General features: G+C 43.4%; 1 protein-coding gene across 2 annotated transcripts in view; it reads left to right on the plus strand.

The window, feature by feature from the left end:
- STON2 (stonin 2) overlaps positions 1-16,134 on the plus strand; it is a 74,056-nt gene that overhangs the window by 40,009 nt on the left and 17,913 nt on the right. The window contains exon 1 of one of the 2 annotated variants that reach the window (XM_081172809.1): positions 15,495-15,605. The exons of the other annotated variant lie outside the window; for it this stretch is intronic. Coding sequence (XP_081028935.1) covers positions 15,548-15,605 — 58 coding nt within the window. The 5' untranslated portion in view covers positions 15,495-15,547. Of the gene's footprint in view, positions 1-15,494; positions 15,606-16,134 lie in introns of those variants that run through there. 2 annotated transcript variants of the gene reach the window in all.

Raw genomic sequence — 16,134 nt, forward strand, 5'->3', positions numbered from 1 at the left:
GATTATTTTGGGGAGAGAGTGTATAACTTTTAATAAAAACCAATGAGCAACAGAATAGATGCACAAATGCCAGTGACAAATGGAAGCATTTTTTGCCCTAAACAAGGATTCATAGAGGGGGAGGTGAATGGCAGCTTGGACCTGTCTTGACTCATACATTTAGTTGTTCATTCAGGTGGAAATTAGAGTTCAGCAGCATTTGGAGGGAACCACATTGGCCACCCCATTCCAGACTACCTGGGAAAATCAAAATCTATTCATAAGGCATGTTCTTAGGTTTGGTTCATACTGTGTTTTCACCACATACTTTTGAACAGCTGGAGGGGCACTGCATTGACTACTCCTGACCTAGGTGATGCATAACCTACTAACCTCACATTTTGGGCCAAAGAAATCAGTTTTGGTAGGATTCTGAAACTTAATTCTTGATGGTGTGGATAACAGTGATCCTCCACTTCTGCTTTGAGAATCTTGCACCTAGTCACTCACTATATAATACATGAACTGGCTGAGAAGTGTCATTGAAAGAACAGCAGGCTTTATGGACCAAATCACATTGTGTGTGATATCACAGCTCAGCACCTTCTAGAAAAACTTCAGAACAAAGGTTGGGCAAAATGGACGAGTTGTGATTTTGACCCATCTTAGAGAAGGCGGAAAGTCAAAGGATATTGACTTAACAGAATCAATTTGATGTCAGCCAAGGCTTACAGTGACTCTGTGGAGCTGAGGTAATGTTTTAGTGACTCAACATAGGCAGGGGCTGCACATGCAAAATCCAGCCACAGAAACAGGCACCCTGCCAGAGGGTTGGGCTATTTACATATTACACTATTCACATGGGAAGTGCTTGCAGAAAAGCAGCACCCACACAGCTGAGAGAATGCTTAAAGGGCCCTTGTGGTGAGAAAACCCGTTGAGCATAGACCGTGAGGGGACAGCTGTATGAGGTGCAAGGATTCTGTGTGTGTACACATATATGTGCATGCTATATAAATCCAGAAGGGACACGGGTGGCGCTGTGGTTTAAACCACTGAGCCACTTGAGTTTGCTGATTGGAAGGTCGGTGGTTCGAATCCCTGCGATGAAGTGAGCTCCCGTTGCTCTGTCCCAGCTCCTGCCAACCTAGCAGTTCAAAAAGTAGTTCAAAAAGCTCCTGCCAACATAGCAGTTCAGTGCAAGTAGATAAATAGGTATTGCTGCGGCAGGAAGGTAAACGGCATTTCTGTGCACTCTGGTTTGCGTCATGGTGTTCCGTTGCGCTAGAAGTGGTTTAGTCAAGCTGGCCACATGACCTGGAAAGCTGTCTGTGGACAAACGCTGGCTCCCTTGGCCTGAAAGCGAGATGAGCACCACAACCCATAGTCACCTTTGACTGGACTTAACTGTCCAGGGGTCCTTTACCTTTACCTATATAAATCCAATGTTCTCGAAGCTACCAGCATGAGCCTAACCAACCTGCGGGAGGCAATGGAAGACAGAAATGCCTGGCGTGCTCTGGCCCATGGGGTCACGAAGAGTCGGACACGACTAAACGACTAAACAACAACAACATATAAATCTAGAATAATTCACTGTAGCTTATCTAGTAATGTTGCTGTTTGATTTCTACTTACAAAGTAGTGCACTTTCCCTTTGTTTTTTTGTAAAAAAAATTTACAAAATACTTTTTTTTTTTTGTACACAAAATACTTGTAGGCGTACCTCTGTAATGCAATACATTTCCTTCATTAAAAGACTCGTTAGAAGGGAAAGTAGTATTTTCTCCCTTTTGGGTGGTGGCTTGCTAGAGCTTATCCAATTGGTTTTTGTGCGTGTTTGCATTTTATCCTTAAAAAAGAAAAGTGTGAGCATGGTTAGTTCCAAGCTCCACGCCCTTCTAAAAATTAACACTCAATTCCTTAGAAGCAATAATAGTTTGTTTCTTCCCTCTTGTCTTTTTTATAGCCTTCTCATAGCCTACAGGGTCCGGTTGTGGCCAGACACATAAAGGTTGAAATATTCTCAGGAATGCTGATTTAGCAGCTTTTCTGTTCTGACTTGTAAGTGCTGGAATTCCTATAAGAAGAATTAGCCCAGCTTCCAGAATCTGAACAAAAAGTGGAATGTTATCTTTTGATTTGGAAAAAACTATTTCCTTCTACTGTCTATAACATAGTAGCAACGTTTAGAAATGGCATGTTCCAAGAATGTAAGGTATTCTGAGGATGAATTGGAAAAAGTAAATAAACTAGAATCATAGAATCATAGAGTTGGAAGAGACCACAAGGGCCATCGAGTCCAACCCCCTGCCAAGCAGGAAACAACTGAAGTTGGCCGCAAGTCCTAAACAGGTTTAAGGTGAAAGCTCCATTAAATACAGTGAGATTTATGTTACAGATAGGTAGCCGTGTTGGTCTCCCATAGTCAAAATAAAAAAAATTCCTTCCTGTAGCACCTTAAAGACCAACTAAGTTAGTTCTTAGTATAAGCTTTTGTGTGCATGCACACTTCTTCAGATACACAGATACTACAGTGTGTATCTGAAGAAGTGTGCATGCACACGAAAGCTTATACCAAGAACTAACTTAGTTGGTCTTTAAGGTGCTACAGGAAGGAATTTTTTTTATTTTGACAGTGAGATTTATGTTATGTACTGAAGCTCTCACCCTGGGCCAGCAGGGGGGTACTGTAGATAGTTCAGGTCCACATATGCAAATAAGGGATCAGTGATTGGATAGTTACAGTGATTGGATAGTTACAGAAAATGGTTACTGTTGCGTTCTAGTGGAGCTCTATATAAGCAGGCTGGCTGAACCCTTCAGTTCAGTTCTGTTCTGGCCTGTGAATAAACAAGAGCGGTTTGAAGAATCGCTGTGTCGTCTGATATGTTCACCCACAACTTAACAATTTACTTCTGCATAAATATATGGAGAAGGTCTGCAGCTGAGTGATAGAGCATCTGCTTGCATGGAGAAGGTCCCAGGTTCAGTCCCCAGCATCTCCAGGTAAGGCTGGGAGAGACTCCTGCCTGCAACCCTGGATTGCAGCTGCCAGTCAGTGTAGGCAGTAATGAGCTAGATGGGCCAATAGTCTGACTCAGTATATCAACTTCCTATGTACTGATGCACAGGATCCAGAGTTGTAAACTCACTGAAAATAATAGATGACATTTAGGTCTGACACAAATGTAGCACTGCCCAGTTTTCTAATACATTGCCTAAGTTTGAGTGCTTCACCCCGTTCTGTTCTCTGTCCTTGCACGTGAATTCCTCCCCCTTTTAACTTCCACTGCTAACCATGGTTAGCATTTATTTATTTGTTCATTGTTTAAGAAAATGTCTTTACCACTCAATTGTCAGAAAACCTCTAAGCGGTTTACAAAAAACATAAAAAATAAAAGTTTATTGATAAACAGTTAGGAACAGGTATTTTAAAATATTCAAAAGATGATTATACAGAAGTTTCCAGTTCCATTAGGTGGAAATGTATCAACACCTACCCTGTGATGTTGTGGATGCACCATGTATTTTGTTGGTAAACCTGGGCTGGCCTACATCTGTCTCGGGAGACAATGGAAGAGTGCGCCTTTGGCGATAAAGTCAAAGCGTTGGAAAGTTACATTGCCTGCTGTGGCTGTAGAGACCGATATTGGGAGAGACATGTTTTATTGCAGATGGGACAGATGGAAGTGCCTGGTTTGCTACTACAGGTGCACCATGGCATTTCTGCTCTCTGCACTCCTCCCAGCAGTCATTCCTCCTCTGGTCACTGTTATCGATACATTAAAAATATCTAATAATAATAATTTATTATTTATACCCCACCCATCTGGCTGGGTTTCCCCAGCCACTCTGGGTGGCTCCCAACAGAATATTAAAAACACAATAAAACATCAAACATTAAAAACTTCCCTAAACAGGACTGCCTTCAGATGTCTTCTAAAAGTCAGGTACAGTAGTGCCCCGCAAGACGAATGCCTCGCAAGACAAAAAACTCGCTAGACGAAAGGTTTTTCCGTTCGCGATTTGCCTCGCAAGACGAAATTTCCCTATGGGCTTGCTTCGCAAGACGAAAACGTCTCGCGGCTTTGTTTCCTTTGTCTAAAAACAAAGACATGTTTTGTTTATAAAGTTAATTTATTTTCCCTTCAATTTTTGAACTGCTCTTTACAGTATGTGTGACTTTAAAGAGCAGTTAATAAACTGTTGTTGTACCAAATTTGGCTTTGTTTGGACTTTTTTTGACCATAGGAACGCATTAATTGATTTTCAATGCATTCCTATGGGATTTCGTGCTTCGCAAGACGAAAAATTCGCTAGACGACAAAAATTGCGGAACGAATTAATTTCGTCTTGCGGGGCACCACTGTAGTTGTTTATTTCCTTGACATCTGATGGGAAGGCGTTCCACAGGGTGGGCGCCACCACCGAGAAGGCCCTCTGCCTTGTTCCCTGTAACTTCACTTCTTGCAGTGAGGGAACTGCCAGAAGGCCCTCGGAGCTGGACCTCAGTGTCCGGACTGAATGATGGGAGTAGAGACGCTCCTTCATGTATACTGAGCCGAGGCTATTTAGGGTTTTAAAGGTCAGCACCAACACTTTGAATTGTGCTCAGAAACAGGGAGCCAATGTAGATCTTTCAGGACCGGTGTTACATTACCTGTCTGTTTCCAGGCATTGCAATCATCTGCAAGGGATTCCCATACGGTGGGGTTAATGTTGACAGCCTTCATGTCACATTTGCGGACAACCTTGTAACACAGAATTATTCTGCCAACAGGCCCGTAGAGCATGTCCTTGGGGACCCTGTCATCTTCTATTCTGTAGATATGAGCAAGCCGGCATAGACATCACTGAGACAGAAGTGTGAACATGCTGGGCATGTGGTCTTGGGAGAGCACATCTTTGTTTGATACTCCATCCTGCCATGTGATGCCCAGAATCTTCCTGACGCATATTTAATCATGTGTTCAGTGGTGGATTGCTCTGAAAGGCTAGGATCAAGCTCCACAGTTGTACCAGCTTTTATGATCACCTACCATTCTGACGTGGGTGGCACTGTGGGTTAAACCACAGAGCCTAGGACTTGCCGATCAGAAGGTTGGCGGTTCGAATCCCCGCAACAGGTGAGCTCGCGTTGTTCAGTCCCAGCTCCTGCCAACCTAGCAGTTCGAAAGCACAAAGTGCAAGTAGATAAATAGGTACCGCTCCGGCGGGAAGGTAAACGGCGTTTCCATGTGCTGCTCTGGTTCGCCAGAAGCAGCTTAGTCATGCTGGCCACATGACCCGGAAGCTGACCTCGGCCATAAAGCGAGATGAGTGCCGCAACCCCAGAGTCGGTCACGACTGGACCTAATGGTCAGGGGTCCCTTTACCTTTTTTACCATTATGACTTCTATGCAGAAGTGATGTCTTGACTTAAAAAATCTGGTTTCAAAGAACACAAAATGCAGTTCTAGATTTCAGCTGGCTTGCTCCCTTTTGACCTGGGCTTATTCATCCTTTTCCCTTTCTCCTCTAGTGGTGTGTGTGTTTCTTGTGGCTGATTAGCTGCTCTCCCTGTGCAAAGGTCAGAGGGGGCAGGGTTTCTGTTGAGTCAGGTGATTAGCTGTGGGAGGAGCTTATCAGAGCTTGCAGGGCAGCAGCTGAAGTAGGAGCAAAAGGGTTTTCTTGTGTGGGTGTGTTTCTTTGTGGCTGATTAGCTGTTCTCCCTGTGCAAAGGTCAGAGGGGGCAGGGTTTCTGTTGAGTCAGGTGATTAGCTGTGGGAGGAGCTTATCAGAGCTTGCAGGGCTCGTGGCACGCGCAGTTTGATCCATCTTTTAGATTTAGGGGAGCTAGTCTCAAACGTTTGTTGGGGGAGACCTATGTTTTTTTTGGGGGGGGGGTTATTTGTCCTGTCTTCACGCTTTTTAAGATGGAGAACCACTGTAGCCACCCCCAACGACACGTTTTCAAGATGGAGGGTGAGGGAACAGCTGCAGTCGCCTGTGGTTCCTGCGCAATGTTTGCCATCTTGCCAAAGGTTGCAGGCAGCTTTACCTGCAGCAATTGTATCTTGATTGCCCTCTTAGAAGACAAAGTCCAGCAACTGGAGGAACGAGTAGCTACGCTCCAAAGAATTAGAGAGCTGGAGCTCTTCTTGGAAGCAACAGAGAACACCGTCTCCACCAAGGAGGAGACGGGGACACCCCTGAGAAGGAGGCTAGTTCTCCAACACAGGTGCCAGCTATATGGAGAAACGTGACTCAAAGAAGTAGGAGGCCCAGGGTTCGCTCTGATTGTTTAGAAATACACAATCATGTTCAAATATATAAAAGGATGTCATATAGAGGAGGGAGAAAGGTTGTTTTCTGCTGCTCCAGAGAAGCGGACACGGAGCAATGGATCCAAACTACAAGAAAGAAGATTCCACCTAAACATTCATTAACCTTCACAAGTGGCATTTTAGACTTTGAGGCCAACATTGTTCTAGAATTATGACAAGTACCACTGTTGAAGAACTAACTTCTCCACTAAAACTCACTTTTACCTGGGTGGCTGCTGCCACTGCGTTTCTCCCCTTCTTCCACCGCCCTCTACTGCTGCCACCCCTGCAGGAGGGAAGCTTACAGGTTCATATTCCATCCCACAGCTTCTCTCCCTCCTCTTCATTGGGCAGACAAAGAGGTGGGCCTTACTATGGCCACTTACCACTCCTAATAAACAGGACTGCTGGGTTTTGCTTATTTGAAGAGGTGGGTGGCCCATAGCCAGACAGTGCACTCCCAATTGAAGTGTTTGAGGACCAGTACATTCGCAGGGAAACCAAAATGCTTGTTTACAAAGCTATTGTACTACCAACCTTGCTATATGCTTGTGAAACATGGACCACTTATAAACGCCATCTCCAACTCCTCAAAAGATTCTATCAACGGTGTCTCCCAAAAAAATTGCATATCACTTGGGAAAGGAAGAGAGGTGAACTAATGCCAGTGTACTGGAAGAAGCAAAGATCACCAGTGTCGAAGACATGATTCTTCAACATCAACTTCATTGGACTGGTCATGTTGTTCAGATGCCTGATTATCATCTTCCAAAGCAACTACTATATTTCAAACTTAAAAATGGAAAGTGTAATGCTGGTGGTCAACAAAAGAGGTTTAAAGACTCAAGGGAAATATTTTTAAAATGTAGTATAAACACAGACTATTGGGAAACACTGGCCTGTGAGCGCTCCAATTGGAGAACAGCCTTTACCAAAGGACTTTGAAGACGCTCAAACTCAGGACGAAACATGCTTTGGAAGGAACGTGTGGCAAACCCTCACCATGATCAACTCCCGCCCAGAAACCTATGTCCCCACTGTGGAAGGACTTGTGGATCCAGAATTGGCCTCCACAGTCACTTACGGACTCACTGTTAAGACCGTGTTCATGGAAGACAATCTTACTCGACTACAAGTGATCGCCAAAGAAGAAGAATAAGTTGTTGTCAAGGCCTGACTCCTCCTTTACATTCCTGCTATTCTGACATGGTATGTGTAAGAGAGATGCACTGCAGAACACACTCTATGATTCCTTATGTTCCAGCCGGGTTCTGCTTATTAGAGGAGGAGGGTAGCCATACCCTGGGGCAGGATGCTGCTTAGTCACACACACACTATCCTGCTGCCCAAGACATGTGCTCCCTCTTGTCTCTCCTCCGTCTGGGCCTGGTTGTTTGTTGCTTACACTGAAGCAGTCTGCATTGTGATATAATTGGTCCTAAGAAACTACCAAAGAATTTAACACATTTTTAGCTTTTCTGCTTCATTTCCAGTAGTTTGTGATGTGCCCCCAAATAAGGCATTTTATTTGTGAGTTAGCTGGTGCTATGTGTGGCTCTATTCTTTTCTCTGTTTTTTAAATCTTTTAATTACCTCTCTTCCTCTTGCTACTGTGCAGCAGTTCACCCAATGGTGAACAGCAATGCTCTGCATCATTAGGAGACACTCACTGAGGGCTGGGTAGGGATTTGGAATTGATGGTCTCATAGAACCAACATGGCAAATTGTTCTACTGAATCTTGTTTGCCTTGCTGCTATAGCAACAGTCTGAGACCATTATTATTTTTATCCTGTGAAGTTGTTCAGAAGAGCCTGCCTTGCAGATGGCTGTGTTGTCTGCGGTATAATTGCTTTTCAATGAAGCATCTTCATCCTGGAGAAAAAGGAGCAGATGCAAAGCAGAGACTTGAAAGAGAAGGTATAATTGTCAAAAAAGGAGGTATGGTGGAGGAACACTCCCAGTGTATATCGGATCAGCAGAGGAGTGTTGTCTTGCTTGAGAACACCGGGATAAAGCAAGATGTTTCTAGATTTAATTAATCAGATTATCTGAATGATCGCTTACATCCATGTGAACCTGCTAACATGGCATTGACATCTTTGAAGGCTCTGCTCTCTGGTCTGTCACTAGAGAAGCTTAGGTTGGCCAGGTACTTCTCAATGAGGCCTCACAATTGGTGGAATTCACTTCTCTGGGAACTCTCATTGGTAACTCTCTTCCGTCTCCATCAAGACATCTTTAAGACTGCAGAAAGAAGAAACGCCATGGTACACCTGCATCAGCACAACCAGGCATCTTTAGCTGCCACAAAACATTCCTCTCCCATATTGGTTTCTACAGCCACAGCAGGCACTGTAACTCCCCGAATGGTTTGACTTTACTCCTGAAGATTCACTCTTCTTTTGTCTCCCAAGACAAGACAGGTGCTAACCAATGTATTTTTACTCTGCAACACCATATTACATTGGTCATACACATTTTATTACATTTTAAAAAATTATCTGTTGTGGTGATATTTTTAAATGTTATCACTTTTCTGTCAGCATATTAAGCCTTCGTTCAAAGATCTGATTTGTTCCTAAACTGAGAGCAAAGTGTTGTTTTTAATATTGAAAGCTCTTAACATCTTGGGAACAGTTTCCTTGCAGGATCACCTCGTGCTATGTGTGCCCACACAACTTCTTTAATATGTGGAACTTAGTTTGCATCTGTGAGGAAACAATATTTTAGCGTGGCAGCACCCGTGCTCTGAAGCTTCCTGCCTGTGGACATCAGGCAAGTGCCTTTATTGTACTGTTCTAGACACCTGTTAAAAATATTTTTGTTTTGGAAAGCCTACCCAGACATGTAAACTTAACTCTTCTTCCTTTATCAGCACCCAACAGCCCATTAAAATATTTTATAACAATTGACAGTTACACTTGATAACTTTAATAAAAATACACATTAATACAGCTGAGAAACACAGAATTAAAATACTAGACCACACACACAAAAATCAGGCAATCGTAAGAGGTCTAATAAGGAAAAACTTTGCCACATTTTCGTGATTATTTGGATTATTAGAGACTCAGAAGGGCCAGTAGGGAAGGGTTGACTGTTGCCAGATGTAACGTAAGTGGCACATGCTTCAGGTTTTCATATCTGTCTTGAGCCTGGGCTGGTTGAAGATAATGTCCATTGGGACATTTCAGTGTTCTTGGCAAATCACAGCCGAAAGTGGTACAACAAATGATTGCTTTCTATAATACTATAGCAGTAAGTTTTTGCTGTGGCTGAATGCCAGATCATAGATCAGGCATAGGCAAACTTGGCCCTCCAGATGTTTTGGGACTACAACTCCCATCATCCCTGACCACTGGTCCTGTGAGCTAGGGATGATAGGAGTTGTAGCCCCAAAACATCTGGAGGGCCAAGTTTGCCTATGCCTGTCACAGATAATCTGAACACTCCCAGTTGCAGAACAGAACAGGGTAGCATGGCAGTTTGTTGAGCCCAGTGGTCTATAGCCAGGATTAAAAATCGAGGAGTAACATTTCTCCAATGCCTAAAAGGAAATTAGATGTTGTTGTTTGTGGTGTGAAATGGAGAAGGAAGCATGGATTTCCTGTCTACTTCTCACCATGCAGTCCCAAAGTAATTATCAGATCTTGTTCCTGGATATTATGAATTGCTCATTCTTGAATCATGTGGTTCTTTTGCAGGTCAGCTTTGTCCTGAAATCATAGGCTTGGTACTTACTTTTTCCTTTTCATGAACTTCCTCCCTTCCTTATGTGCTCATGTTGTCTATAGGAGAAGGTGAGCGTTGAATGTTGTGAGAGAGGAAACAGTGGCCTCTTGCCTAATTCCGCTTTCTGGATTTCTGTGATGTGACCCCTGGTAATCTGATGAACTTGTGTAGCTTTGTGTGCGCACAAATAAAAGGAAGCCAACAAAATCCCAAGTGACGAATGGAAGATAATAGTCTGATATTGGCTTCTGTTAATTTCCTGCCATTGTGAGAGGCTGCTTTAGTCATTGTGAGACTTTATAATTGAGGTTTGTTTGATTGATGGGCACCCATGTCAGAGAAGGGTCCCAAGTTAAGGCAAGAAGGTTGCCTTTCCTTCAGAGATGAAGGTCAGGGGATGAATAGCTCTCTTGTTATGAATGTTGCATCATCGACGCACATGTCCTTCACTCTTTTTTGGAGCCTTGAGGTCTGAGCTGCAAAGATTTTAGTAAATGTAAATAAGTTGCAGTGTTTCTGTTCCCAAGTGTCCCAGGTTCCCAAGGAGGGGAATAATGGGATGCGTGCAAGCAGCCTGGTTCCAGGCTCAATTGCTCTATAATCATGCAAACTTACAAGTAGTGGTTCCCAGGCACTTGGTTTTGCCTGGCAGTAGAGAAAGCAAAATAGAGCCTCTTAACTTACATTATTGCTGCACCTTGCCCAGGTTGCCAGAGTGACTTCCTTTTAGCTCTGTTATCTCAATGGTTCTTAGATCCCAGCCTGGCTTCTGGAGACTGAGGAAATACATTTCCCCACCAACCAAGAAAATGTTTATGTTTTTGTGTTCTGAGAAAAGATAACTGTCCCTTCAGTTGAAATATTACATAATAATACATTGCTCCCATTCATCAAAAAAATTACAGTGATGCATTTTATGCAACAAGTGAGTAAAAACTGTGTGTGTGTGTTTTGAGGGAATGGGAATTTGGAAAGGTCCTCATTTCCAGGGAAGGTTCCTTCATTCTGAAACCATGCTGTTAAGGAAGACGTAACAGAATGGTGGAATGGGCTATAGCTAAGATGTACAATATACATGTTGCAAAGGGTCTCAGATTCGACCCCTGGCAAGTCCAAGAAGGAGATGAGAAGGTCTTCTGCCTGTGATCTTGGGGAGCAACTGCTAGTCAGTTTAAATAATGCCAAGCTAGATGGATCTTGAAACAGATTCATATAATTGTGTCCCGCTTATACCTATTGAGAAGTATCAAAGTGGTGCAGGGGGGAAAAATGCAAAATACAACAAAGCAAAGAATAAAATTTTATAATCAATTTAATATCAGTCAAAATAAAGAAGAGGAGCAGAACAGAAACAACAGCAGAGCAAATCTCAGTAAAAACCACCATTACAATTGCAGGACTGCACTGGCTGCCCATTAGTTTTTGGCCAATTCAAAGTGCTGTTTTTGACTTAGAAAGCCTTAAATGGCTCAGGACCACAAGACCTCAAGGACCACCTCTCTCCATATGAACCCACCCAGACCCTTCTTCGTGTGCCTCCTCTATGTGAGGTCAAGAGGGTGGCAACATGAAAACGGGCCTTTTCTGCAACGGCTCCCACCTGTTTGTGGTTTGAGGTTCAGCTAGTGCCTTCATTATACACATTTAGGCACCAGGTGAAAACGTTCCTCTTCAACCAGGCCTTTGGCTGATTTGACCCTTTTAAATGTGTTGTGGGAGGGGAGATGTTTGGTTTGGTTTGGTCATTATTTTTATCATGTCTTTTGTGGTTTTTATATTGTAATTTTATGTTGTGAACTGTCCTGAGATCTACAGATGAAGGGTGGCATACAATTTTTAAAAAATTGTTTGTTTGTTTGTTTGTTTATAAGTCAGCTTTAGAAAAGCAGTGTTTTGCATGCTGGTTAAATTTCCACTGCAGGGAGTTCCAGGCCCCTAGCAAGGCTACCAAGAGGACCATGTCTCTCCTGTGACAGAGAGCAAGGGGTTTGAAACTGATCTGAATGGCTAGGCAGGTTTATATAGAAGCAGGCAGACTCTGAGATAACCGGGTCCAAAGCTGCTTAGAGGCAGATCCTAGGGCAGAGATGGGGAAACTATGGTCCTACAGGTGTTATACAGTGGTACCTCGGGTTACAGACGCTTCAGGTTACAGACTCCGCTAACCCAGCAATAGTACCTTGGGTTAAGAACTTTGCTTCAGGATAAGAACAGAAATCACATGGTGGTGGCATGGTGCCAGTGGGAGGCCCCATTAGCTAAAGTTGTGCTTCAGGTTAAGAACAGAACGAATTAAGTTCTTAACCCGAGGTACCACTGCACTCCCAATTCCCATTAGCCCCCCCCCCCCAGCACAACAGAGATGATGGGAGATGGAGTCCCACAACATTTGCAAGGCCACAGGTTCCCCATCTGTCCTAGGGGAACCTGCATGTGTGTTTATGTACTGTTCCAGAAGCTTGAGAGCTACTGTGGGTGAGAAGTCAGGAGGGCAGGGGCTGGAATCAGTGGTTGATCAATAAAACTTCTGTTCTCAAAATGAATCACTATAATCTCCGAGAAATAGTCTGCTTCTGGGTGAACTGCAGGAGCTGGCCACGAGCCCTGCATAACAATTGAGGAGGAAGCCCCTGCAGTTCAGTCCATGGCATACACGTGCCCAATTCTGTGTTAAATGTGGGCTGGAGCCCCAAAGAAGATGCTGCTTGTGAAAAGCCTGAAGCTACGATGGTGGGAAGCAATTCCAGTATGTTTGTTCTAAGTGACGTTCCACCCATGTTACCTGGCACAGGCTCAGAGCAGTGCGAAAGCTTCCCAGAGCAGAAGCAGATGGTCTCTGAACAGGTCTTCTTTCCCACTGTAAAGAAGACTTGGAAGGTCAGTCCTGCCCTGAGTCAGTTTGTTAAAATTGCAAGACTGTGCCAGAATTTTGTCTACGCTACAGCTGTCATTGGTAAATCTGCTGGTGAGATGTTGTTGTTTGGCTTTTGGACTGTGACCCAGGAAAGAAGGAGAGAACACGGTGTGACAGGGATGTTTGCTTTCCAGTGGAGAGAGAAGCAACCATGAGGACTTCTTTTTTAGGTAGAACCATTATGCTTCCGTGAGTATTAGCCTTAGGTGAGGTTCAAATCAGAGAGGAAGCTCATTACAAGGCTACCTGAGTATGTAGAACTACAAATGTGACTATATCGTAGAATCTGAAGAGTTGGAAGGGACCCAACGGTCATCTAGTCCAACCCCCTGCAATTCAGGAATCCCAGCTATATCCAGTCCCAGAAAGAAACAAAAAACACTGGGTAGAGAAGAGGTAAGGGTGGAGAAGCAGTGGAGAGATGCCCCAAATTGACCCCAAAGTAGCTTTACCCTTCTGGGGATTTAGATATGCATTTGACATCATACAGTAGATCAGGGGTCAGCAACCTTTTCCAGCCATGGGCTGATCCACCGTCCCTCAGACCATGTGGTGGGCTGGACTATATTTTTTGGGGGGGGGAATGAATGAATTCCTATGCCCCACAAATAACCCAGAGATGCATTTTAAATAAAAGCACACATTCTACTCATGTAAAAACACGCTGATTCCCGGACTGTCTGTGGGCTGGATTGAGAAGGTTGCCTACCCCTGTCACAGATGCACATTTGAAACCTTCACATGGGGAAAAGCTGCTAGCGAAGCAGTTTGGTGCAGGGAACTAGTAAATGAGAAAAGAGTCCAGTTCCTTCACGTTTCTGCTCTCAATCATTCCTTCCCAAGCAGCTTTTTCCAACCATGGGGTCAGGGCTCTATTGCACAGATATGTGGAGTCGAAGCACTTAATATCATTTTCTCCTACTACAACTGCATTTATGGAACATTTTCTGATTCTCCTCTGTGGTGTCTTCGTTATACTCTTTCTTCTTATAGACCTCATCAAACCCTAAGTAATTTCTCTGACATTTGGCTGCAAAGTTTTCATACATCAACACCATGCTTGTAAACACCAGTGTTCTCATTATATGAAATAATGAGTTATATTTGTCCTGCTCTGGGTTATTATAGTGTGTAGCCTCTAGTTCAGCTACTTCTTAATTTATGGGCAATATAAAGCAAACAAAAATGAAATTGAATTATCTCTCTATCTGAACAAAATTTCCATGGTGATAGCTTTAAAGTTTATTACTGCAAGGAAGAATGGACATGATTTATGGCCATAAATTATATGCTAGTCTGTTCTGCCTAGCATTTTAAGATTGTTGTTCATAAGATTGTGCGCAGCTCAGCTAGGCAGCAACCTTGCAATAACTTGACAAGTGGGAAATGATAAAAATGCTGCCTCCACTTATCTATATTAATCTCTTTTTCTTCTTTGGCGATCACTCGTAGCCGAGTAAGATTGTCTTCCATAAACACGGTTTTAACAATGAGTCCGTAAGTGACTGTGGAGGCCAGTTCTGGATCCACACATCCTTCCACAGTGGGGACATTGGTTTCCGGGCGGGAGTTGATCAAGGTGAGGGTTTGACAAACGTGCCTTCCTCTTAGCAGAACAGAGCCTTACTGTGAAGACTGTTTAATCTCATACCCAGCAACTTGCACCAGTTGATGCAAGGATCACCTAGGTTGCTGAAAGCTTGTGTAGAGGGGGAAAACATGACTAATTTTCTGTTTTGTGGTGACTTTTATACTTCAGCTCCTTGCATGGCAGTGGTCCCCTTTGTTCTTGTGCCTGAGGCTTGTGAGCAGTTTGCCACATATCAGGACCATGGGTTTAAAGTGTCAGGTTGACCACTGGCCAGAAAAAGCATTGAACCATTCACACAAGAGTGACATGGAGTATTAGGCCATATATTGTATGGCTACCCTTTGCTCCTACTCTGTTACAGTGGCTTTCCATCATAGAACTCAAATGGTTTCTTTTATAAGGAGGGTATTCTCTCCCTTTGAGTCTTTTAACTGATATTCCTCAACTACTAACTTATCGCTCTGTCCTTTGTTGGTTTGCATATGTAGAAACATAGGAGGAAGATTCCTTATACCAAGTCAGTTTCTAGCTCTACGCTAGGGATGTAAGAAGACTTTGTTTTCCATTCCACCCTGTATTCTTTGCATACAGCAGTGTTTCCACTCTGCTGCAGTTCATCCTCTGCCAAAAGGTACGTTATTCATCTTGCTGTCTACTGTGGCAAAATTGCATAACTTACTATGTGAATTACATTGTCATGGTGTTATTCCACCCCATTCATGTCAATACAGAGGAAATACAGTGCAAAGCAGGGGGTGTCATAATCAGATTCATATTGCTTGTGTACTGAAAGCAATAACAACATCGCAGGCCAACCATATTTGCTTAGGGAGGGAGGAGCAGCCATTGGACACCACATCATTCTTCACAGTGCTTCTCCACCCCAGGAGTCAGCCAGCCATGCTGCTCTTGGCTTGACTGAGCTCTCCTAAGTCTTGTGTCTTCGCCTACAAGGGGTGTGTCAGAGAGACAGAGACAGAGACTGCAATATTAAGTGAAAGGAATGGTGATATTCTTGCCACATGCAGACAGGCCAGTGGCTATTTGTCACAGGGAGCCAGGCCACTGACCATCTTGCCTGTGAGTCCTGGAAGACCTGCTTCCTCTCTTGCAAGCCTTTTCCCACCTGGCCTAGGAAGGCAGGGCCTTGACTGACTTGTCTGGCTGTTGGATAGACTCTTGGGCTGTGGTATTATTTAAGGGGATTTTTTGGTGGGGGTTGCCGCTGTTATTTATATTTTTTTATATCTTTATTTTAGATCTTACTATGATTTATGTGGAAATTGTTTCAATTTGGTGGTGTATTTTTTGTTCTTTTATATATTGTTTATGATGATTTCTGTTCTGTTTGTAATTATTCCCCCTCCCCCGCCCCATGTTGTAAATTGCCTTGAGCCTAGTTTTAACTATAGAAAAGTAGCATGCAAATAAAATGGTGTATGTATTTACAAACAGTGCTGGATTTACGTATAAGCTAAAATAAGATTGGGGCCCCACTCTCTTGGGGCCCCCCAAAAAATTTAAAGGAAGAAAAAAACCTGGATGTACATTTCCAAACTAACAGATAAAAACAAATAAAATAAAACCTACATACAGCTAGAGCTTAATA

This window comes from Podarcis bocagei (assembly GCF_964188305.1).
Source record: "Podarcis bocagei genome assembly, chromosome: 1".
In the NCBI taxonomy this organism is placed as follows: Eukaryota; Metazoa; Chordata; class Lepidosauria; order Squamata; family Lacertidae; genus Podarcis; species Podarcis bocagei.